The sequence below is a fragment of the Protopterus annectens genome, chromosome 3.part0, assembly GCF_019279795.1.
Source record: "Protopterus annectens isolate FY-2018-M chromosome 3.part0, PAN1.0, whole genome shotgun sequence".
Taxonomy (NCBI): domain Eukaryota; kingdom Metazoa; phylum Chordata; order Ceratodontiformes; family Protopteridae; genus Protopterus; species Protopterus annectens.
The window spans coordinates 620,632,264-620,656,479 of record NC_056731.1 but is presented as its reverse complement, the minus strand read 5'-3'; the positions used below and the strand labels follow the sequence as shown (position 1 = coordinate 620,656,479).

The window sequence follows — 24,216 nt, the reverse complement described above, 5'->3', positions numbered from 1 at the left end:
TTTCCAGTCTTTGGACTTCACTTTATTCCGCATCAGTTTCCTCCTTCTGTTGTAGAGTTTGTTTATGGCAGGAGACCATCAGATTGGCTTCCTTTTTTAGGAGAAGAGTGTCTTGGTTCTATTGGGTATGGTGAGATCCATGCATTTATGTACATGTTCGTACAGTGCATTGGTTTATAACTTGGCGGTCATGCAACTGATCTCCATTAGTTAGCCACCTCTGTTTTTAGGAGCCCAAAGTTAGCTTTGTTGAAGTTTTCATGGTGGTTACCTTTGCGGGGGTGGTGGGAGGGATGTGGATTTCTAAGGTGATTAGTTTGTGGTCGGATCTAACCAGGGAGAAGTTGACTATTGGTGTAGAGTAAATGGTCGTCCATGTTAGTAATGACCAGGTCAAGGATGTTGCTACCTCTAGTGGGGGTAAGAACAAGCTGGTTCAGGGCATTGAAATTAATGAATTCCAGGAATCATTGGGCAAGTGTATTGGTACATGAGTGGTTCTCCCAGTTAATGGAAGGGTAGTTGAAGTTGTCCAGTATGAGATTGTTAGGTTGGACCCTAATATTCTCCAGGGTGCTTAGGAATGTGGAGTGTGAGTCTTGGGACATGGTTGGGGACCTATAGCAGGGTATGACCTGAATTGCTGTCTTACCCAATGTTAGAGACACCTGAAGTATTTCAGATGCATTATGTTGGGATACCAGTCTGGAGGTGTGCGCATCCTTTATGAATGTGGCAACACCACCGCCTTTGGAGCTTTGGTCCAAGTTCTGGGGCCGAAAGGTGTGGAATGAGTTATAGCATGGTAGTGCAGGCGTGTTTTCTGCTGCCTTGAACCAGGTCTCTGTTACGACACAAATGCCAATGTTCTCCATTTTAAGGAGTGCTTCAAGTGAGTGCATTTTGAGATTTAGACTTCTAGCATTGAGCAGAATGACCCTGAGATTACATTTGTTTGTAGCTGTTATGACAGTAGTTTGGCCTTTGGAAAACCACTTAAAAAAGGCACTATACGCGTGGCAAGAGCCTTGGCCAGTATCTGGAAGCCCAGGAGTGACAGATGCAGGCCATCTCTGGCAAAGCATCGGGGTCTGTCAATCATGTCATACCAGGCAGACAGATACTGGATCCCCTTAGAATGACAGCAAAAACTTAGCCAATTGTTGAAATCAATCATTTTCTGCTTGTACTGTGGTATCATTCTGGGTGATGGTAAGACGCTGCTCAGGGATAGGGTCATACCCACCTGGGCTACATATTCCAAGAGCTCCTCCATGTCTCTTTTCATGTAGTCCAGGGAGATACATAGGAAGCGCTTGCATGGACCATTGGGTGAATGGAAGCCACTGAAGGATTCTCATATGTTGTCTTGCTAGTGGGATTACATTTACTGCTGCTGCCACTGTCCCCAGCAACTTTAGGACTGTCCTTGCTTGAACCTTGGATTTGAAGAGGAGGTCCCAAATTTGAAGTTGAAGGCCTTGCACCCTGTCTAGTGGAAGTCTGGCTATCACTGTTTTGGCATCTAACTCTGTGCCTATAAAACGATATGTTGAGATTGCAATAGGGCAGACTTTTCATAATTTACTGAAATCCCTAGTTGCGCACAGAGTTTCAAGGTAGAGTCTCTTGCTTGTATGAGTAGGTACTTGGTGGTAGTGGTTAAGAGCCAGTCATCCAAATATGGAAACACCTGGAATCCTAGGCACCTCAGGTGAACTGTGACTACTGCCATGCATTTAGTGAACACTCTGGGGAATGTAGTCAGGCCAAAGGACAGAGCTCGAAATTGGAAGTGACTGGCTCCCAGCCGAAAGCACAGATGACTCCTGGATGGTCTGTCTATTCTTATGTGGTAGTACGGATCCTGGAGGTCTATAGAGCACATCCAGTTGTCCTTCCCTAAAAAAGGAAGTATTGACTGCAATGTGACCATCTGGAACTTTGCCTTTTTTACTGACTTTTTCAGTCTGCTGAGATCTAGTATGGGTCTCCAGTCCCCTGTTTTCTTTGGAACTAAAAAGAACCTTGAGTAAGTTCCGGATCCTATCTGGTCTGCGGGGACTGCCTGGATGACTCTTTTTTTCTAGCAACTTTTGAATTTCTATGGTTGCTTGTTCCCTGTGACTGGGTGGAACATCCAGGATCTTTTTTATTTGTGGAGGTGGAATGGAAAAAGGTACTTAGTAACTTCTGGATATGATGCTTTGTACCCACTGGTCATTTGTTATTTTCAGCCAGGTGTCTGGGTACAAAGATAAGTGACCCCCGACTTCCTCCAGACAGGGAGAGATGGGCCTACATTCAGGAGTGCTGGAAGGGCTTACCAAAGAAAGATTCTCGGTCGTTCTGGTTTTGCGGACCCCCTCTGCTGCGTGGCCAGCATCTACTATTATTACCTCTTCCTCTGCCCCTGGAGGAAGGTTCAACATGATCTTGAAAGGCTCTCTGGGATTTTCAAAACCACATTTTTCCTCCCTTTTGACCCTTGGGATAGGGTCTAGAAGGTGTGGAAAAATAGACTCTGATGGCAGAGAGAGTCTTTCCTTCCTGTTCACAACTGGTTATTGTTTCTTTGACGTTTGGCCCGAACAAGGATGAGCAATCAAATGGGGTATTAACAAAGGATGACTTGAAAGGTTCCGCAAAGTTACATAGGAGCATCCAGGAATGACGCCTAAGGGTAATTCCCGAATCCACCGACCTACTCGCTCCATTGACTGCATAAGAAACAAGCCTCATGGATGAGTTGACTACTGAATTGATGGTAGCAAGCTGTGAAGAAACCTTATCCACAACTTCCGCAGCTACTGTACCCTGGAGAATATCTTCAAGCTCTTTTATGAGATCTCTCTGTAACCTTGTGAAATGTGTAAGGTAATTCAGAGACCTGAGAGTAAAGGCCGCTGAAAAGAAAGTACAGTTGCGTACACTTACCATAAATGTAGATGTTCGAGTGTATTCACTGTTGCAGTCATCACTTGCGGTTATCCCTACTGTGGTAGCCTTCGGCCAGCCCGAATACCAGAGTCAATGTTTTTCCGCATTGGCTGTTGTCGCTTGCTGCCTGATGACGGGACGTCAGCGCTATAAAGGAAGGCAGCCGATGCCATTACATCAATTTTTCTTGGCCTAACCAGTCAGAAGCCCAAGTAAATAAGGTAAAGTGGTTCTGGTGGCTAAAAGCCACCATTAGAAATGTATGTCTCCCTAAAGAAAGAAGATATAAAGGGGAAGGAGGGTGAGAAACCAGGACTGCAACAGTGAATACATTCGAACATCTACATTTAAGTGCACACAACTGTACTATGTTCTTTGTGTTTCACTGTTGCAGTCATCACCTGTGGGAGGATTCCCAAAGCTGAGGAGAGGGGTGGTATGATTAGTAAGAGACCTAGGAATGGGTCAGCATGCCCTGCAGAACTGCAAAGGCAAACTCTGCCCTAGCCTTAGAAAATAGAGATAGGAGTTAATGCTCGGTAAAGGTATGGACGGAAGTCCAGGTGGCAGCTTCCAGGATGTCCCTGGAGGGAACTCTTCTGAGGAATGCTGTGGAATTGGAGGCTGCCCTAGTGGGAATGGATTAGAATAGACTTGGGGGCGGTTTGCCATGCAATCTGTAGCAGAGATGGATACAGTGTGATATCCATTTGGAAATGGTTTGTTTGGAAATGGGCTTCCTCTCTGCCCCTGGGGTATAACTGACAAGTAGTTGGTCTGAAGGGTTTAGTTTGGTCCAAATAATATCTGAGCTGTTTGTGCATGTCTAGTGAGTGTAGAATTCTTTCCCCCTTGTTTTGAGGGTTAGGAAAGAAGGTGGGTAGATGTATGGCCTGGTTGAGAGTTACATTAGATAACACCTTGGGCATAAAGGAGGGATTAGTCCTCAGGAAGACCCTGTCTGCATGGAAGATGATGAAGGGCTCAATGGCCATCAGCACCTAAAGTTCTGAAACCCTTCTGGCTGAGGTGATAGCTAGGAGAAAAGCAGTCTTCCAGGAGAGGTATCTTAGTTCTGCTGAAGCAGCAGGTTTTAAGGGTGGTAAAGTTAGTTTTTCCAAAACATAACTCAGGTCCCAGGCTAGAGTAGGTGGACTTCTGGGAGGTCTGATATTAGAAGCCCCTCTGAGGGATTGTTTAATCAAAGGATGGGAGAACAGGGGCTGTTCTATATCAAAATGAGCTGAAATGGCTGAGGCATGGATTTTAATAGAGGAGAAGGAGAGGCCACTATTAAGTAGATCCACTAGGTAGGTTCATAGGTTGGTACTAGGCTATCAGCCCTAGGACCTATACAAGCCTAGCCATAACAATTCCCTGGCTATTTCTTCCCACATTATTTACTTTCCTGGACCCCTGTCTAGCAGGGCAACTGACGTGATCCCTGGGGTGAATTTCCTTTCTCCCATCCAATCGTCAAGGTTCCACTTGAAGAGGTCCAAAGAGGCACTCTCTTTGACATGTATGGGCAATCTATTCCAGAGTCTGGGGAGTCTCTGGGTCAGGAACCTATCCCTCCAGCATGTTTTGTTTATTGTGATGACAAGGTTTAGATCCATGGAGTGTGTAGCTCTGAGGGATTGGGATTTCTTTAAGTGTAGCATGTCCAACAGCTCTGGGTTTGACATGGCCTTGTATGTTAAGCAGAGATCGCCTCTGAGTAGACGATATGCGACAGAGTATAGCTGGAGTTTTTTAAGGCGGTCAGCATAGGGCATCTGCTTTAGGCCTGTGATTCTTTTAGTGAGGTATTTCTGAGGCTTTTACAGTTGTTGCAGATGTCTTGAGAGGTACATACCAAATGGGGCGTTGTATTCTATAATGGGTCTAATGAGGGATGAGTACAGTGGGACAATGGCCTCCTTTTTTCTGGATGAAAAGCCCTTCGTGATGAGGTGTGCCACATAGAAGGATTTCCTGACTGTTGTGGCGATGTGGTTATCAAAGGTGAGACCACTGTCCACCTGTGTCCCTAAGTCTCTTATCACACTTTCTGTGTTTAGTATACTGCCACCTATATGGTAATTCATGGATTCATGTTTTTTCCCAAAGGGGATAACAATACATTTCTTGGCATTGAGCTTGAGCCCATGGCTCTGGCACCAAGCATCTGTTTTTGTAAGGCCCTTTTGTAGAGTATCCACATCATTTGGGGATTCAATAATGGCTCCCAGTTTGAAGTCATCTGCAAACTTTGTTAGCCAGAGTCCCTTAGTGTTGACCAGAGAAGTAGATGCTAAACAAGAGCGGCCCCTGAACCCTGAACCTAGGTACTCCACTCACTCTTGTCTCCCAAACTGGGTGGGTCCAGTGTTTTTGAAGGTTGCCAATGTCTTGTTATATACTGCATATGATAATAATGTCATGGCCTTGGATAAGCAGATGGGCACTGGACTGATGGATGGGTTGATAGTTTCCAGGATCCTGGTCATCCCCAGCAGGGATTGGGAGATAAGCTCTGCACCACCAGTGGGCCAATTTAACCTAAAACCTGAGGGCTAATTAAACACACTACTGACACTGGGTGCCAGCCAGTTCATGCAGTTCATTCATGTAGTACAGCCCCGGATGCTCATCTCATGGATGCTGTATTCTCTTGGCTTTAGAGTCTTGCTTGTACTACTGTGCCATTATTTATTGAATTTGGCAATCTTCCAGTATTGAGATAGGCCATTTAGGGTGGGTGAGAGGGGTGGAAATTTGACAGTGCTCCTGCCAGGATATTGCAGTATAATATCGGATCATCAGTATATTTAATGCTGTTTTAGCTCTTCAGCTCAGAGTAGATCTGGACATTATTATCTTGACATAGTTATATAGAATGCTTTGTTTTGGTCTTTGGTTGTTTTGGCAACAGTTTTGCATCCCTGGATTTTCCTCTCTCTGCAAAAAGTCTTCCGACCACCAGATTGGCTTCCTTTTTTTGGATGAGAGCATTTTGGTTCTATTTGGGATGGCACGATTCATGCATGAGTGGATGTGCTCGTACAGTGCCTTAGTGTAGGATTCAGCAGTTGAACTTTCAGTTCCTGTCTGCATGGGTGTCATGAAGTTTGTCACTTCTGACTTCAGTAGCATGAAGTTGGCTTTGGAGAAGTTTTTTATGGTGGTTTCTTTACTGGGGGTTGGGGTGGGATGTGGATGTTAAGGGTGATTAGCTTATGGTCAGACCTGACTAACGAGGGGGTAACCATAGGTATGGAGCATTGATTTCCCATGTTGGTAATGACCAGGTCTAGGATATTGGAGCCCGTGGTGGGAGTATGGATTAGTTGATCCAGGGCGTTGGAATTTATGAATTCCAAGAACCGTTCTTAAAGGTGTTCGGAAATGAGTAGTTTTCCCAGTTAATGGCAGGGTAGTTAAAATCACCCAGTATTAGGGTGTTTGGTTCTATCTTAATATTTTCCAATATGTTTAGAAAGGTGTAGTGAGAATCTTGGGGTATGGTGGGGGATCTGTAGCAAGCTACAATTTGGATTGCAGTCTTACCTAGTGTTAGTTGCACTTGGAGAATTTCAGACACATTGTGTTGGCCAACTAGCCTGGTGGTGTGAATATCCTTGGTGAATATTGACACTCCTCCACCTTTAGTATTTCAGTCCTGGTTTGGTGGCCGAAAAGTGTGGTAAGAGTTGTAGCCTGGTATTGCAGGGGTGCTCTCTGGAGCCTTGAACCAGGTCTCAGTTACTGCACAGATATCGATGTTCTCCATTTTAGGAGTGCCTCGAGAGTGCATTTTGAGGTTTAGACTTCTACCATTGAGTAGCATTACCTTCAGATTTTGCATGCTTGTACCTGTTACGGTGGTGGTTTTGTCCTTTGAAGTTTGCCTAAAAAAGGCACTATAGGGGTGGCAAGAGCCTTAGCTAGTAACCTGAATCCCAGGGGTGACAGGTGCAGACCATCTCTGGCAAAGCATCATGGTCTGACAATCATGTCATCCCAGGCAGACAGATACTGGATCCCCTTTGAATGACACCATAAGCTTAGCCAATTGTTGAAGTCAATCATTTTATCCTTATATTGTGGTATCATTCTGGGCTAAGGCAGGATGCTACTCAGGGCTAGGGTCATACCTGCCTGGGCCACATGATCCAAGAGCTCTTCCATGTCTCTTTCATGTAGTCCAGGGAGGTACATCTCAAGTCATTCACTCCAACATGGACAATGACAGAGTCATATTTGTACTTGTTGTGGAGTGACTTGAGTGCATGCATTATGTGGCAGATCCTGGCACCCGACAGGCAGCTGACTGTAATTTTCTCCTTATTCAACCTGGTGAGAGGGACATCAGTGTGCCGGACTATAGAGTCACCTATGACTAAAGTGTTAGGTACATTGTCTTGCCTTAGGGGCTGTTGCTGGATGGCACACTGGTGTTGTGAACTATGTGACACATTGGTTGTGATTGGTGTTTGTTTGCATTTCAGCTTCAGAGGTCTTTGTTGCTTGGGCAGGTTACAGTTAAGGGCCCCTGCATATGTGGATTTAGTGTTGCTATATGTGGGTGTTGGTGGTGCGGGTTTAGAAGGGCTATGTGTTGCTTGAGGTGTAGTGTGGGTGTTAACCTTCTCCTCTTGACTGTTTAGCACAATCTTGGGTGGAGAGAGCTTTGCTTCCATTTTGGCTATGTAAATGCATCTCTTACAGGTTGTAGTGTTGGGTGGTAGGAGGAGAGGGTTGTCTGTGTACATGAGGCAATTGCTGCATTGCCCCAGTATGCCCAGATTCACCAGGTGGACAGGAGAAATCACCGGAAGCTGACCCTTGGACATGCCTGGTTTGGGACTTTTTTTTTTTTTTTGTAAAGTATAGGAGCTATTTCCTTAGCAAGGTACTTTGCAATTATAGGCTGTTTAGTGCCTACTATTAATTTCTCCTTGTTAACAAGGAGAGTTCAGTGTCTGTATGAGTTTAAGGCTTCCTAGTGCTTTCCAGCAGGTATTAGAGAAAGTGCTAATCACAGGGATGCTTAAAGGTAAGATTGAAAAGAATGCACTCTGCAGTGTGCACTAGAGAAGTTAGATGTGAAAGTAGGTAACTTGAGTTTTACCTGTTTAAAAAGTTAAGGTTTACTGGAGAGTTACTATTTTTAAAACAGCAAGATGGATTGAAAGGGGTGGTCACTTTTGTATTTTGGTACTATGAAATACTATAGGATGGCCAATAAATTTAAATAATTGAAGGGTGGGATTTCAAAAATGATGATTTTGTGATTACTCACATACGCCAGTGAAAGTAGAGAGAAATGAGATATATGGTCAGATTAACATAAGAGGTGGGCAACTAGAAAGACAGTGGTATTTAACAAGACAACTTAAATGGGTGGGAAGGCAGGAAAAAAATCTGCCTGACTCAGAACAGAGAGAGCTGTGGTCTCTTTTGAAGTTTTAATATGCTGTTAAAACAGAATGTAAGCAAAACACAAGGTAAAGAAAACAAAAACAAACTACAGTATTCAAAATATAAAAAGGCAATACAGTAATACAAAAAATAAAAGCAAACTAACCTTTCCTTCACAGCAAACTGTAGCAGAGTCTGGATGAGCCTTTCTGGTAAAGCTCTGAAATGTTTTAGTTTACTCCTTAAATAGAAATTTTAGTTCCTAGCTCCACCCCCTCTGTTAACAAGTGATTAACCTTAAGTGACCTCTTCTGTCTTATGAATGAGTCCTTAATTAATCAGTTCTTATTTCTGCCTGACTCAGAACAGAGAGAGCTGTGGTCTCTTCTGAAGTTTTAATATGCTGTTAAAACAGAATGCAAGCAAAACACAAGGTAAAGAAAACAAACTACAGTATTCAAAATATAAAAAGGCAATACAGTAATACAAAAAATAAAAGCAAACTAACCTTTCCTTCACAGCAAAGTGTAGCAGAGTCTGGATGAGCCTTTCTGGTAGGTAGTACAGGACAAGAGGGATGGAAGATTGTGAGGTATTGCCCCCTCTGGACTGGCTCCAGGAGCAGAATCTTTTCCATTTTCCTGTGTAAGATTTTCTGGTGCTGGGCCTTCTGGCCTCTGTAATGATGTCTAGGAACTGTTTGCTTAACTGTTTGCTTAGCCTTGCTGATAGTTTGAGAGTCTGCAAGTCTGGGAGCACTACCCCCCCCCATCCACCTGAGTTAAGAGGTCTGAGATCAGGGGAAGCGGTCTGGGAGGCTGTAAGGTCAGGCTGCGCAGTAAGGGGTACCAATGTTGTCTGGGCCAATCTGGAGCAATGAGGATGGCCTTCTGGTCTCTCCACACTTATTTTGATCAGTATATTTGGAATACGAGGCAGAGGAGGGGAATGCATACACAAAGAGGGTGTTCAGGGGAAGGTCAAGGCATAGCTGATACAAAATTTTTCCAGCTGAAGGTTGCGATGTGAAGCATTTTGGGTGCAAAAAAAAAAAAAAAATCTTGTTTTCCCGCCTTACTGAACTAGAATAGTCCGGTCTTCAGAGTTTGCTGATCTCTGGGTTTTGGCTTGGTTCCTGTGCTATTCCATATCCTATTTGGATAAAGAGCACTGAGCAGCCTATTTGTCCCTAGAGCAGTGGTTCCAGCCAGAAACTTGTAGTCTATTGGCCATTTTGGGTCAATTAGCCCGCTTAGCGCGAGCTTTTTGTGATTTTTGAGTTGCCCATAGAGCACCATCGGGCAGCGCCCGTTAAACCAGGTTTGACTATTCCTGGCTCGTGAAAGTCTGCTCTTCAATTTTTCTTAGAACTTCTCTACTTGCAATCTAAACAGTCTATTCTCTATCTCAAAAGCTCAGCACTTGCTCCTAAAGCATTTTTATACAGGTAAAGTACTTATATACTAAACAAAGTACTACATTAGCCTAGAATCCCTCGAGTACCCATTTCCCTATAGGTCCCTTCTGACTCAGTTACACATCCTGTTCAGCTGGTGAATCTGGGCATCTTGAGGCAATGTTACAATTGCCTCATGTACACAGACAACCCCCCCTTATCCCACAAAACACAAATATATGTGAGAGAAGCAACTATATAGCCAAATTCTCAACTCAGGACTGGCAAGACCAGACAGGAGGAGAAGGAAACCACGCGACAAACCCAGTTTCACATAGAACTATCACAACTGCAAAACAAACACATAAACACACAAAGACATAGTGGCACGCACTGATCAAAAATCTACCAAAACTACAGAGGCCTCCAAAGCAGACACCCAAGCAACTGCCACCTCAAGACATAAGACATGCAACACATACTTCTCAAAGTCAGTGTGCTAAACAGTCACAGCCCTTAAGGCCAAACACAATGCCAGACACACTTGTTATAGGTGACCCACAGCAAGAACAAGTATGACTCAGTCATTGTCCATGGTGTGAACGACCTGAGACGCACCTCCCTGACTACATGAAAAGAGACATAGAGGAGCTCTCAGATTATGTAGCCCAGGCCGGCATTCACCAAGAATGATGCCACAATACAGAGATAAAATGATCAGCTTTAATAATTGGCTTAATTACTGGTGTCATTCTAAGGGGATCCAATGTCTGTCTGCCTGGGATGACATGCTTGACAAGCCACACTGCTTTGCAAGGGACAGCTTGCACCTGTCACCCCTGGGCTTCGGATATTGGCAAAGGCTCTTGCCCCATAGTGCCTTTTTAGGCAAGGCTCTAATGATAAACCTACCCCTAGAAAACAAAAATGGAGTCAATGCCAGAAGTCTAAACCTCAAGATGCATGCCCTAAGCTCCTCAGTATGGAGAACATCGATGTCTGTGCTGCTGACTGAAACCTGGTTCAAGGCTCCTGAGAGCACCCCAGCACTATCAGGTTATAATCATATCATGCTCCGCCCCAAAAAAATCTGGACCGAACCAACAAAAGGAGGAGTCCATATTCATAAAGGATACCCACACCTCCAGGTTAGTGGCATCGGAGACCATCCAGGTGCAATTAACCATAGGTAAAAATGCCCTACAGTTTGTAGCATGCTACAGACCACCTTCTCAAACTCAGGAAACCCACACAGCCTTCCTGAAGACACTGGAGAGTATGAATGTCTCTCCAAACACCATCATATTGGGTGACTTCAACTACTCAAACATAGACTGGGAACATTACTCAAGCCCCAACACCCTAGCCCAAAGGTTCCTGGAGTTCATAAACTCAAATGCTATGGAACAACTAGTCACCATTCCCACAAGAGGAGAAAATATACTAGACCTGATCATCACAAACATGGGGTCAAAATGCTCCACACATAAGTATATCCCCATTGGAGATCCACATCCCGCCACCACCCCAGCAAAAGACCACAGTGAAGAACTTCAAAAGCAAACTTCACACTTAAGACTGGAGTGGTATCCTTCAAGGCCCCGAGCCAGTGGAAACCACAAGCCACGCTGCTGAAACCCCTTACAAAAATGCCTTCTACGAGCACCTCCAGGAATGTATGATCAAGCAACAGCCATAAACAAACTCTACAACAAGAGGAGAAAGCTACTACATGACAGAGCAAAATCCCTAAAAGGGAAGGCATCTCTGATCAATATAGCAAAAAACTACATCACCAAAAAATCCAAGGCCAACTTTGAGAGAAGAAAAAAAAAATGACACAAAAGACAATCATAAGGCCTTCTTTAGCTATGTTAGAAACCTGGGTGGAACTCCCAGATATGCTCAGAATTAGTCCAAAATGATAAAAATCACTGAACCCACAGACATTGCCAACATACTGGCAGAGAGGTTCAGCAAATTTCTTCCTCCCTCCCCCCCCCAAAAGAGAAAAATCTATCCCACCCGAGGCTTGCCTCCCCAACACCCCAAATGCCCAGGTGAGAGCTGCTCTCTAAAAAAAAAAACACAGCATCAATGGGACGATGTCCCCGGCTGTGTGCTACACCTAAACAATGAGGAACTAAACCCACACACAAGGCAAGACACTGGATCCTACCCAATGGCTTTTGCCGATCCTGCCTCTTGAACTTGGTTGACTTTTTCAAACAGTCACTAAGGCCATTGATGAGGGTAAGGCAGTTCACACAGCCTACCTTGACCTAGCAAAAGCGTTTCACACAATACCCCACCACTGGCATCATAGAAAAGCTCACCAGCTTAGATGTAAACCCATATGTCACAAGATGGGTTGCAAACTGGCTCAAGGACAGAACACACAGGGTTAGAGTTGCTGGTGCCATGTCAGACTCTAGTCACGAAATGGTGTCCCACAGGGCTCAGTCCTGGGCCCCTCTTGTTCGGCATTTATTTTTCTGAAGTGCAGGCAAACATAGGGGATTGTGTTGACAAAATTTGCAGATGACTGCAAACTGGGCACCATAACTGACACTCCATCAGACACAGACATCCTCCAGAGAGGTCTCATGGAAATGGATAACTGTGCCAGAGCCATGGCCTTAAGCTAAATGCCAAAAATGTATAGTCATACCCTTTGGGGAAAAACAGTAAACCCCCTAACCCACATAGGTGGTAATCCATTAAACACGGAATAAGTTATCAGGGACCTGGGGACCCAAGTTGACAGTAACCTCTTTGACACTCATATTGCCAAAGTGGTTAGGAAGACCTTCTACACTGCCCACCTGATCATGAAGGGATTCACATCCAGATCAGGAGGGTCATTGTACCCTGTACTCTTCACTTATCAGACCAATGATTGAGTACAACGCCCATTCGAATGTACCTTACCCGACACCTGCAGCAGTTGGAAAGACCAAAGTTCCTCACCAAAGGATAAAGGCTCAAACATATGTCATACGATGCCCGACTGAAGAAACTCCAGCTCTATTCAGTCGCATACCATCTGCTCAGAGGTGATCTGTGCCTGACATACAAGGCCATGTCCAACCCGAATTAATGGACATGCTCCACCTCAAAAATCCAATCCACCAGAGCCACAAGAGCAAGAGACTTAAACCTCAACACGGATATAAATAGGATGTGCTGGAGGGACAGATTCATCACCCAGAGACTCCCTACACTCTGGAACAGAATCCCAGTCCATGTGAGGCAGAGCCCCTCACTGACTCTGTTCAAGAGAAATCTTGACGAGTGGATGAATCATCTCTGTGTCACTGCTGGACAGAGGCACAGCAAACTAATGGGTATAGTATTCTCATCCTACACACACTCTGGCTAGGCTTATAAATGCCCTAGGGCAGATAGCCTAGTATGAACCTATGAACCTATAAAGAGATCCATCTCTGGGGTCTCCCACACCTAAGTGATTTGTAAAAAGATTTTTCTTTGGAGCTGCCATTCATGGGGGTCCAGTAAGTTTCTGCTTAAGTGGTCTGCCAAGGGTGTTGTTGGTCCCTGGTAGGTATTGGGCTATCAGGTGTAGTCCCATGGAAGAGGCTGTCAGCCAGAGGTTCATGGCTACCCTGTACAGAGGGTAAGATTGGGTCCCTCCCTATTTGTTGCTGTACCACATTACTGTGGTGTAGTCTGTCTTGATAAGGAGAACCCCTGGCTTAAGATGGGGTTTAAAGGATGACAGAGCCTTTTTGTACTGCCATCATTTCATTCTGGTTGATGTGTAAGGATAGGTGCTGGGCATCTCAAAGACCTTGGGTGCACCTGCCCTCTAGGTGAGCGCCCCAATCCATGCCTGAGGCGTCAGTGGTAATGGTCTGCCCGGTTGGGCGGAAGGTGAAGGAAAGACCCTTGTTCTGGGCACAGGCCCCTGCCCACCAGAGAAATGTGGCCCTTATACAGGGGATCAGAGGGAGAGAGATCTCTAAAGGTTGAGAGTGCTGACACCAAAGGTTCTTCAGGTACCACTGAAGTTTTCTCATCTGAAGCCTGGCCAGAGGAATTAGAAGGATGCAAGATGCCATGTACCCAAAGGCTTGCAGGAACTTCCTCGCAGTGAGGTGACATCTGGAAGCCAGCTGAGTAAAATAGAAAGGCAGGAAGCTTTGCTTTTCTGGAGATAGGAAGGCCATTTGGGATGCTGTGTCCAGCAGTGCTCCCAAGAAAATGATCTTTCTTGATGGTGTTTGACAATGAGGAGGTCCTTGAGGGGCTTTTCTTTGCAATCTGCCTGAATGGGGCAGTTGTCCAGATAAGGGTAAATTTGTATATTTTTCTGTCTGCAAAAGACTATGACCGGGGCTAAGCATTTGGTGAATACCCTGGGAGCAGTAGATAAGCCAAAGGGTAGCACAGAGAATTGAAAGGGTTGTGAGCCTGCTCTGAAGTGATGGAATTTTCTGCAGGATTCCCTTATGGGGATGTGGAGGTAGGCATCTTTTAGATTTAGGGTAACTAACCAGGCATTTTTTGTCAGCATAGGCAGCAGCTGCTGCAAAGTTAGCATTTTGAATTTGGGGACCACCAGGAAGGTGTTCAGAATGGATAGATCCAGGATGGGGCACCAAGTGCCCTCTTTTTTGGGAATAAGGAATAAAAGCCTTTGCCTGTTTGATCTGAGGGGACAGGATATACTGCCCCTTGGGATATGAGAGTTTGGACTAGTTTCAATGCCTCTGCCCACTGATATGGAGGTAGGTCTGGGTACCCTCTTAGAATTGGGAGTTCGTTGAAGGAGAAGTTGTATCTCTGAAAAATTATCTTTAAGACCCATTGGTCCTTTGTTACAGAAAGCCAATTTTCTTTGCAAAGGGAGAGCCTTCTTCCTAGTTTCTGGTGAGTGAAAAGAGGGCAGAGGGGGGAGAGGGAGTCATTGAGAGTTTTTGTCATAGAGGGAATCGATTAGAACTCCCTGCCTTTGGAGTGGAAGTGGTCCACTGTTTGGTTATCTGCTGTCCCTGGGATAGGAGTCTGGGTGGTCTGTCCCTGCGGGGCTTACCTTGCCCCTGTCTGCTAGGTGCAGGAAAGAACCAGTATTTTGAGTGAAAATTCCTGCTGTACTTAGAAGGTTGCACCTGAAGGAAATCTTTTACTGTTTGCATAGATTTTGCTTTGTCTTCCATCTTTTTAAGCACCTCTTCTGCTTTTTCTCTAATCAGTCCTTATCCAAGGGTGCATCACGCAATTTAAATCTGACATGATCAGGGAGAGGTTGTTTCTTCAACCATGCATGTCTCCTAATGATAGATCCTGACACTGCTTTCCTGCTTGAGGCTTCTAGGGCATCATATCCTCAGTGTAATGAGTGTTTAGCCACTAGACAAGTAGAGTGCAGTAAATCTGCTAACTCTTTCGAATTGGCACAGTCAGGAAAGGTTGAAATCTTTTGTTTTAATAGTTCCAAAGTGTGTTGTTGATATTTTAACATATGGAACTGACAGCTGAGTGCTCTGATAGCTAAGGTTGCAGAGGTGTATACTTTTTTACCCCATCTGTCCAGAGCTCCGGAGTCCCTGTCAGAAGGAACAGGATTCTTTGCAGAACTAGCCTCAGCTATTTTGGTCCCTGTGTAATGACCACCAGGTCTGCAGCAGGATTTCTGTACACATATTTGTGAGAATCCGGTACTCTGTAATACCTGTCAGGTTTTCTGGGAGCAGGTGGGAGGGCATCAGGAGTTAAGCTGGATTCATGGAAGACATTATCAACCACCCCTAAGATAGGAAGGATGGCCAAGGGTCAGTGCTGGGGCAGGTCTAGAAACTCTCTTAGTCTTTTCTTAGACTGAGGGAAGTCCTGGGATTTCCAGTGGAAATGTTCCCTGAGGGTGTTAAGGGTTTCCCCAAAGGAAAGATCTTCTAGTGGGGAGGCAGAAGGAATGGATTCCTCTGCATCTAAATCCTCATAAGCAGTCAGAGGTTGTTGTTCCTCTTCAAAATCTGAATAATCAGACTTCTCAGAATCCTATTCTGTCAGTATTTCAGGAGAAAGGTCTCTTTTCCTTTGATTATATCCCTTTAATCAATGAAAATTTTGGAAGAGGTGATGATCAGACCTTGCACCTTATACATGTGAGGCAAACACCTTAACCACAGGGCCATATGGCTTTTTGCCTGATGACCCCTGATAAGGGTGATAAGATCCTCCGTCATTTTAAGCATGTGAGTAAAATGGTGGCTAGAGGTAGTTTTCCTAGGAGTGGCCTTGCTTCTAGGCCTAAGAGTATCCATCGGTATGAGAGAAACGGCAGTCAGAGGAGAAGGCATTGTGTTTTGTCTAGATTCTGTAGTGTGAAAAAACCTCCTTGGAAGCAGATGCCTGCGTTGCGGCTCCAGACCCAACCAAGACAAAGACAACCAAAGGCTTGGAAGACGAAGAAGATTTCTACGGCATACCAGACTCCAAAAGGGTCTCAGTAGTGGCCTGTGAAGGTATTGAATCAGGCATTAGGGGTTGTGAAAGTGCCTCACTGAATTCCAGAGAACTGATGACCTGCTTAGCGGTAGAGTCATTGGAAGACTTAGTCTTGTGTGGTCTGTCTCTATCTTTATCCTTACATTTTTTTCGGAATCCGAGGATGGAAGATGAAAATATCTGGCTACAATAAGAGCTCTACGATGAATGGTTCTCACGTTAAAGAGGGCACAGAACCGGCAACACATAGCCCTTCTAAACCCACACCACCAACACCCTCACATAGCAACACTAAACCCTCATATGCGGAGGCCCTTAACAGTAACCTGCCCAAGCAACAAGGACCTCGAAGCTGAAAAGCAAACATACACCAATCACAACCAAAGTGTCACATAACTTACAACACCAGTGTGCCACCCAACAACAGCCTCTAAGGCAAGACATCGTACCCAACACTTTAGTCATAGGTGACTCTATATTTGGGCACACTGATGTCCCACTCACCAGGCTAAACAAGGAGAAAATTACAGTCAGCAGCCTGTCGGGTGCCAGGATCCGCCACATAACGCATGCACTCAAGACACTCCACAACAAGTACAAATATGACTCTGTCATTGTCCATGTTGGAGTAAATGACTTGAGACGTACCTCCCTGGACTACATGAAAAGAGACCTGGAAGAGCTCTTGGATCATGTGGCCCAGGCAGGTATGACTCTAGCCTTGAGTAGCATCCTGCCTTCACCTAGAATGATACCACAGTATAAGGACAAAATGACTGACTTCAACAACTGGCTAAGCTTCTGTTGTCATTCAAAGGGAATCCAGGATCTGTCTGCCATGATCAACAGACCACGATGCTTTGCCAGAGATGGTCTGCACCTGTCGCCCCTGGAATTCAGGTTACTGGCTAAGGCTCTTGTCACCCCTATAGTGCCTTTTTTAGGCAAAGTTCAAAGGACAAAACCATCACCGTAACAGGTACAAGCATGCAAAATCTGAAGGTAATGCTACTTAATGCTAAAAATCTACACCTCAAAAAGGCCTCTCTCGAGGCACTCCTAAAAATGGAGAACATTGATATCTCTGCAGTAACTGAGACCCGGTTCAAGGATCCAGAGAGCACCCATGTAATACCATGCTACAACTCTTAACACACTTTTCGGCCACCAAACCAGGGACGAAACACTAAAGATGGAGGAGTGTCCATATTCACCAAGGATATTCACAACACCAGGCTAGTTGCCAAACACAATGCGTCTGAAATTCTCCAGGTGCAACTAACACTAGGTAAGACTTCAATGCAAATTGTAGCTTGCTAGAGATCCCCCACCATGCCCCAAGATTCTCACTACACCTTTCTAAACATACTGGAAAATATTAAGATACAACCAAACACCCTAATACTGGGTGATTTCAATTACCCTGCCATTAACTGGGAAAACTACTCATGTACCAACACATTTGCCTAACGGTTCTTGGAATTCATAAATTCCAATGCCCTGGATCAACTAATCCATAGTCCCACCAGGGGCTCCTATATCCTAGACCTGGTCATAACCAACATGGGAAATCGATGCTCCACACCTATGGTCACCCCCCTCGTTGGTCAGGTCTGACCATAATCTAATCACCTTTGACATCCACATCCCTCCCCCACCCCCCATTAAGGAAACCTCCGTAAAAAACTTCTCCAAAACCACCTTCATGCTACTCAAGTCAGAAGTGACAAACTTCATGACACCCATGCAGATGGGAACTGAAAGTTTTACTGCTGAATCCTACACTAAGGCACTGTACAAGCACATCCACTCATGCATGAATCGTACCATCCCAAATAGAACCAAGACACTCTCCTCCAAAAAAAGGAAGCTAATCTGGTGGTCCCCTGCCATAAGCAAACTTTACAACAAAAGGAAGAAACTTTTGCAGAAAAGAGGAAAATCCCAGGATGCAAAAAACTCCCTTACCAGCCTTAGTAAGAAGCTGAGATCCCTCATAAAATCCTCCAAAGCTTGTTACAAAAATAAAATTGCCAAAGATTCCAAAGACAACCACAAAGCATTCTATAGTTATGTCAAGAATCTAAATAGCAATGCTCAGATCTGCTCTGAGCTACAGCAAAATGGCATTAAATATACTGATCCCAAGGATGTTGCCAATATCCTGGCAGATTGATTCAGTGACAACTTCACCCCCTCTCTCCCCCTAAAGGGCCCATCTCAATACCGAAAGTTTGGCAAATTCTGGTAATAATGGCCACACAGGTAAAAATCGCAATCTCCAAACCTAAGAATACAGCATCCATGGGACCAGACGACATCCCATGCTGTGTACTACATGAACTACAAAATGAACTGGCACCTCACCTAAGTGTCATGTTTAATCATAGCCCACTTCAGGCTTTGTGCCTACTGAGTGGTGCACAGCTACAGTTATCCCACTTCACAAGGACAGATCCAACTTGGATCCTGGGAACTAATGCCCCATCAGTCTAACGAGCCTGATCTGCAAGGCCATGGAATGTATTATCATGGAACTTATAAATAAAGTCATTGGCAACCTTCAAACACTGGACCCCACCCAGTTTGGGTTCGTGAAGGGGCAATCTTGTCTCCTGAACTTGACTGACTTCTTTGAATCAGTCTCCAAAGCTGTGGACGAGTGTAAGGTGGTCCACACAGCCTATCTGGACCTCGCCAAGGCCTTTGACACCATACCCCACTCTGGAATCATAGATAAACTTACTAAGCTGGACATTAATCCCTATGTCACTCGATGGGTTGCCAACTGTCTTACTGACAGAACTCACACTGCAAGAGTAGCCGACTCCAAATCCAGCTCCAGACAAGTGACAAGTGGAGTACCTCAGGTTTCAGTCCTGGGACCGCTCTTGTTTGTCATCTAATTCTCTGAAGTACAGGCCAACACTACGGGACTCTGGCTAAGAAAGTTTGCAGATGACTGCAAACTGGGAGCCATTATTGAATCCCGAAATTATGTGAATATTCTACAAAACGGCCTTACAGAAACAGACGCTTGGTGCCATTGTAATGGGCTCAAGCTCAATGCCAAAAAATGTATAGTTATCCCCTTTGGGAAAACACATATACTGGTGAATTATCACATAGGTGGCAGTACACTAAACATTGAAAGTGTGATAAGAGACTTAGGGACACAGGTGGACAGTGGTCTCACCTTCGATAACCACATCACCTCAACAGTCAGGAAATCCTTCTACGTGGCACACCTCATCACTAAGGGCTTTTCATCCAGAAAAAAGGAGGTCATTGTCCCACTGTACTCATCCCTCATTAGACCCATTATGGAATACAACACCCCATTTGGTATGTACCTCTCAAGGCATCTGTAAGAACTGAAAAGGCTGCAGAAATACCTCACTAAAAGAATCACAGGCCTAAAGCAGATGCCCTATGCTGACCATCTAAAAAACTCCAGCTATACTCTGTTGCATATCGTCTACTCAGAAGCAATCTCTGCTTAACATACAAGGCCATGTCAAACCCAGAGCTGCTGGACATGCTACACTTAAAGAAATCCCAATCCCTCAGAGCCACATGCTCCAGGGATCGAAACCTTGTCATCACAATGAACAAAACATGCTGGAAGGATAGGTTCCTGACCCAGAGACTCCCCAGACTCTGGAATAGACTTCCCATACATGTCAAGCAGAGCACCTCTTTGGCCCTCTTCAAAAGGAACCTTGACGATTGGATGGGAGATAGGAAATTCACCCCGGGGATCACGTCAGTCACCCTGCTAGACAGGGGTCCAGGGAAGTACATATTGTGGGAAGATATAGCCAGGGAATTGTTATGGCTAGGCTTGTAAAGGCCCTAGGGCCGATAGCCTAGTACCAACCTATGAACCTACGGATGTCATGGTCTGGGCCTAAACAAGTGACATAGTATGAATGGAAGTCTCGGTGCGGTATTTGCTTTCCACAGATGAGACAATTGTTAACTTTTTCGGATATTAGTTAGTACATGAAAAAAGGATTCCCAATGGGGTACTTAGCTTTAGATGTTTTCAGCTGTAATTCAAACTCTGGTAGCGACCGATCGGCACACTTGCAAACTGCTTCTGCTATGTGTTCCATGGCAAGAATGACTGATGTAATGGCGTCAGCTGCCTTCCTTTATAGCACTGACGTCCTGACATCAGGCAGCAAGAGACAGCAGGCATCGCAGAAAAACATTGACTCTAGTACTGGGGCCGGCCGAGGGCTACCACAGCAGGGATAACCCACAGGTGATGACTGCAACAGTGAACCATGAAGATCATCATGTGCTTTCCGTATCTGTGCATCGTACCCAACTCTTTGTTTGGTGACTGGACAGATGTGGATGTCTCTGATAACTCCTTTTTTGTGGCTGCCGCCACCACCATAGCATCTACAGGGACTCCTTTTATCAAGAAGGTTCTATATCGGGTCTATATCATATGAGTGAATCACACAAATTGCGAACACTCATAATATCGAATGTACCAGACCTCAAAGTGCTTTTTCTGAGATTGAGGTACAGTGAAGAATGGGATATTTGCCCTTTCCTCACTGTACTGCGATCTCAGAGTTGGAATATATATTTAGCAGGGGGTGTGGGGGGCACAGCCCCGCACAATAGGAAGTTCGAGGTTCGGTACGTTCAATATTATGAGCGTTTGCAATTTGTGAGATTCGCACATATGATATAGACCCAGTTTTGTCATCTGGGGAGGTGATGAATTTATTAAGCCTCCTAGGGACAGGCTCCACTGTGTCCGGAGACTCCCATGCCTTTCAACAAACTAACTCCATAAGCTTGCCAAAAGGTGGAGACACCCAGGTGGCTGAAGGATGAGACCCAAAAGCCTTCAGGTAGATGGACTCCTCATCAGAAGGAGTAATGGACTTCCAGCCGCCTCTCTGTTTAAGGATTTCCAAGATGTCTATAAAGGAGACATCCTCAGAGGGCGACCGTGGACAACCCTTCTGATTCATTGAGGTCTGTGTCAGATGTTACTGACTGCTTTGGGGACTCCAAATGCTTCTTCTTACATAACCTCTTCAGTAGGACATTCCAGATAGGTTTCGGAAGAGAGGGGTTCACCCACTGGGGCATCCTGAGGCTTCGGGTCTCTATGCTTCTTTGGAATCGGCTGTGCATAGATGGATACCGGTGCCTTTGGGGATGGAATGCTTGGATCATACAGTGAGGATGTCCCTGGAGACAGTGCTTTCCTCATAGCCGCAAAAGCCCCCACCCCCCCATGGTCCAAAGAGACTCCTGGTTCCGAGGAATTGGAAGACCTCCCCGGCACCATAGGGGGCAGCTCAGAGGCCAAGGTAGGAGCCAAACTCACCCAAGCTGAAGCCCCGAGAAGCAAGTTTGTAACTGAAAAAGTCATGGCCCGACTGTCCTCCCCTGACCTGACTGGAGAATGTCATCTCCTAGACGCCTCAGATGGCACAGAGGTAGTCAGAGCAGTCAGAACCGATGAGCCTGAAACAGGTATCGGCTCCAACAGCTCCACCACTATGAGTTCCACGCATTCCAGCTCTGAAGCCACAGCTCAGGTCAGAGGAGGAATTGAAGATAGGGAAACAGTTCCAGTCAGCTCCAAGCCCCTCTGGGTCAGTTCCAACAAAGGTCTGGCCAGCACCAGTGTCTTCAACAGTCTCTGCACCACATGATCCACATCATAATCAGATATGCTTTTGGAGGACTGAGAGGATGGGGCAGATGCTACAGATTGTAAGAGAGGCAATCTAAGAGTAGAAGATACTGGCTCTAAAGTGTCAGTATCAGTTAGTTTAGTCAATGTCAGAGACATCGTGAGTAGTTTAGTGGATAGTTCCAACCTTCCTGAAGAGGAAAAAGATGATCTCTTTGAAGTCTTTTCAGGTTGTGTGGGTGACATGGATTTATCTGAAGTACTTTGATCCTGTTCGAGAGATTCTGAAAAAGAAGACTTTATCAATCCCTTTAGTATTAATTTATTTTTTCTCTTGGAGAGCCCTAGAGCTGAAGGAGTGGCATATGGGGCAGGACTCCTGCAGATGAACTGCCCCCAGGCAGTAAACACACTCCGTATGTCCATCCCTAATTGACATTTTCTGTATGAACTTAGGGCACTTTTTAAAACCCGAAGGTTTTACTTCCTTAGCCTGCTTCGCCATCTTAAGTTCAGAATCACTCAGAGAAAACTTTGCCCTCTAAGTAAAAATGGGTTGTATACCTCTTAAACGAGCTACAAATACAGTACAAAAGAGATCTCACTCACACACACACACACACACACACACACACACACACACACACACACACACACACACACACACACACACACACTTTTTTATACAGAAAAACACACAAGATTGCTCGCAAAAGGTATTCAACACTAATATGAAATCTTGTTTGAACAAAAAGAAAAACTTTGAATTGTAAAACACACAGGATATATAAATATATAGATATATTCTATAAACTACTAAATAGAAAGGCACACAACTACCTAAGAGTTCTATAAGTACTAATGCTAACTGCAAAAAGCATTAAACTACCACACTGCAAACGGGATGGAAAAAGTACAGGCCTAACCAACAACAGCCCAAGAAACCACATAAAGCACACTAAATGTAGATAAAGGAGTAGGCTCTCTACAAAAAAGTAAGCAAAACATTAAATTTAAAAGCAATAAGGGAAGTTAAATTTCCTAATATTATAAAATAGGAAAAATAGCAAAATACAAGAAAGTCACTTAGCCACAGCTAGTTGTACGACCTGATCTGTTTCAGCGGCAAACAAGATCTGAGGAAGGAACTAGAGCATCATGGAATAGGAAAAGAGCCATGAGCTGGTTGGAGACCTCAAGCTTTAGTAAATGGCTGAGTCAGAACCAAGGATCTGGTCTGAACCCATCAGTACAGAATGAAAACGAGATAGGACAACTACACATCTACTATTCACTATCAGTCAGACTTGGTCATAGCTATGTGTTTCAATGTGTTTTAAACTAACCTCAAAGTGATGATCCATCATGTCAAAATATTCTTGTAATGGGATAGTCCCGGAAAAACTACACATGAAATCTTTGACTCCTTGTACGGCAAAATGTTTTTCAAATCTTTGGATGAGTTCTTTTGTTATAAGCCAGAGATCTTCAAATTGTTCACTCTGAATCCTATATCGCTCTAGGAAATAAAGAGAATCAGAAAATAATACTCATACAGCTGTGTCTTATTTTACATAAAAACAGATGATAATGAATCACCATGCCATATATAAAAAATAAAGTGTATTTACCTGGAAGCAAAAGAAAACTACGCAATATTAATCATTTGTAACTTGTATAATAAAAGTCATAACTGCCTACTGAGCACTTTTCTTGTACACGTTACAGCCATAAAAATATGTAGCAAATACTTAAGGATAATGCTATGCAACAATTTAAATGCAGCAGTAGTCAAAAATCATAAGCATGCCACAAAGAAGCTTTGCAAGTCTCCACATATTGACATAAATCAAATTATCTTGTTAGATTTTTTTATAATGTTAGTCAGAAAAACAGGGGCATAGCCACTCTTTCTGGAATTCAGTGTGTTATCCTTATTATGTACACACAAAAAAAATAAACTTCAGGTTAGCACCTGGAAATATGTCACTACTTTTATTTTGCGTTATAGGGCCAGCATGTGTTTACCAAGTCTTGATAGGGGATCACTCTGAAAAATTAACCATTATTCCAGCCTCAAAACCAAATATCTTACCTGCTGATCCACTTACATTGCAACTTTATGATTATTCAAAGAGTTTTTTTTTACATATCGGTTTATCAAATTTCGTCCACTATAGGATGTCTGTCTCCATTAGCAGTGAGAGATATGAATCAGTGTGCTTAATCTGCAATGAATATGGTTCTTAGTCACTATGCCACATTATTAAAACATTTTTCTTATTTATTTATTTACATTTGCTTGCAGGGATATTCTAGCAGAGTCAGA

The 24,216-nt window shown here is 44.4% G+C and overlaps 1 protein-coding gene across 3 annotated transcripts in view; it reads right to left on the bottom strand.

Moving 5' to 3' along the window:
- BBS9 (Bardet-Biedl syndrome 9) overlaps nucleotides 1–24,216 on the bottom strand; it is a 2,479,230-nt gene that overhangs the window by 1,050,988 nt on the left and 1,404,026 nt on the right. For all 3 annotated transcript variants that reach the window (XM_044065020.1, XM_044065022.1, XM_044065021.1), the window contains one exon: nucleotides 23,234–23,406. In XM_044065020.1, the coding sequence (XP_043920955.1) occupies nucleotides 23,234–23,406 (173 nt within the window). The remainder of the gene's footprint in view (nucleotides 1–23,233; nucleotides 23,407–24,216) is intronic.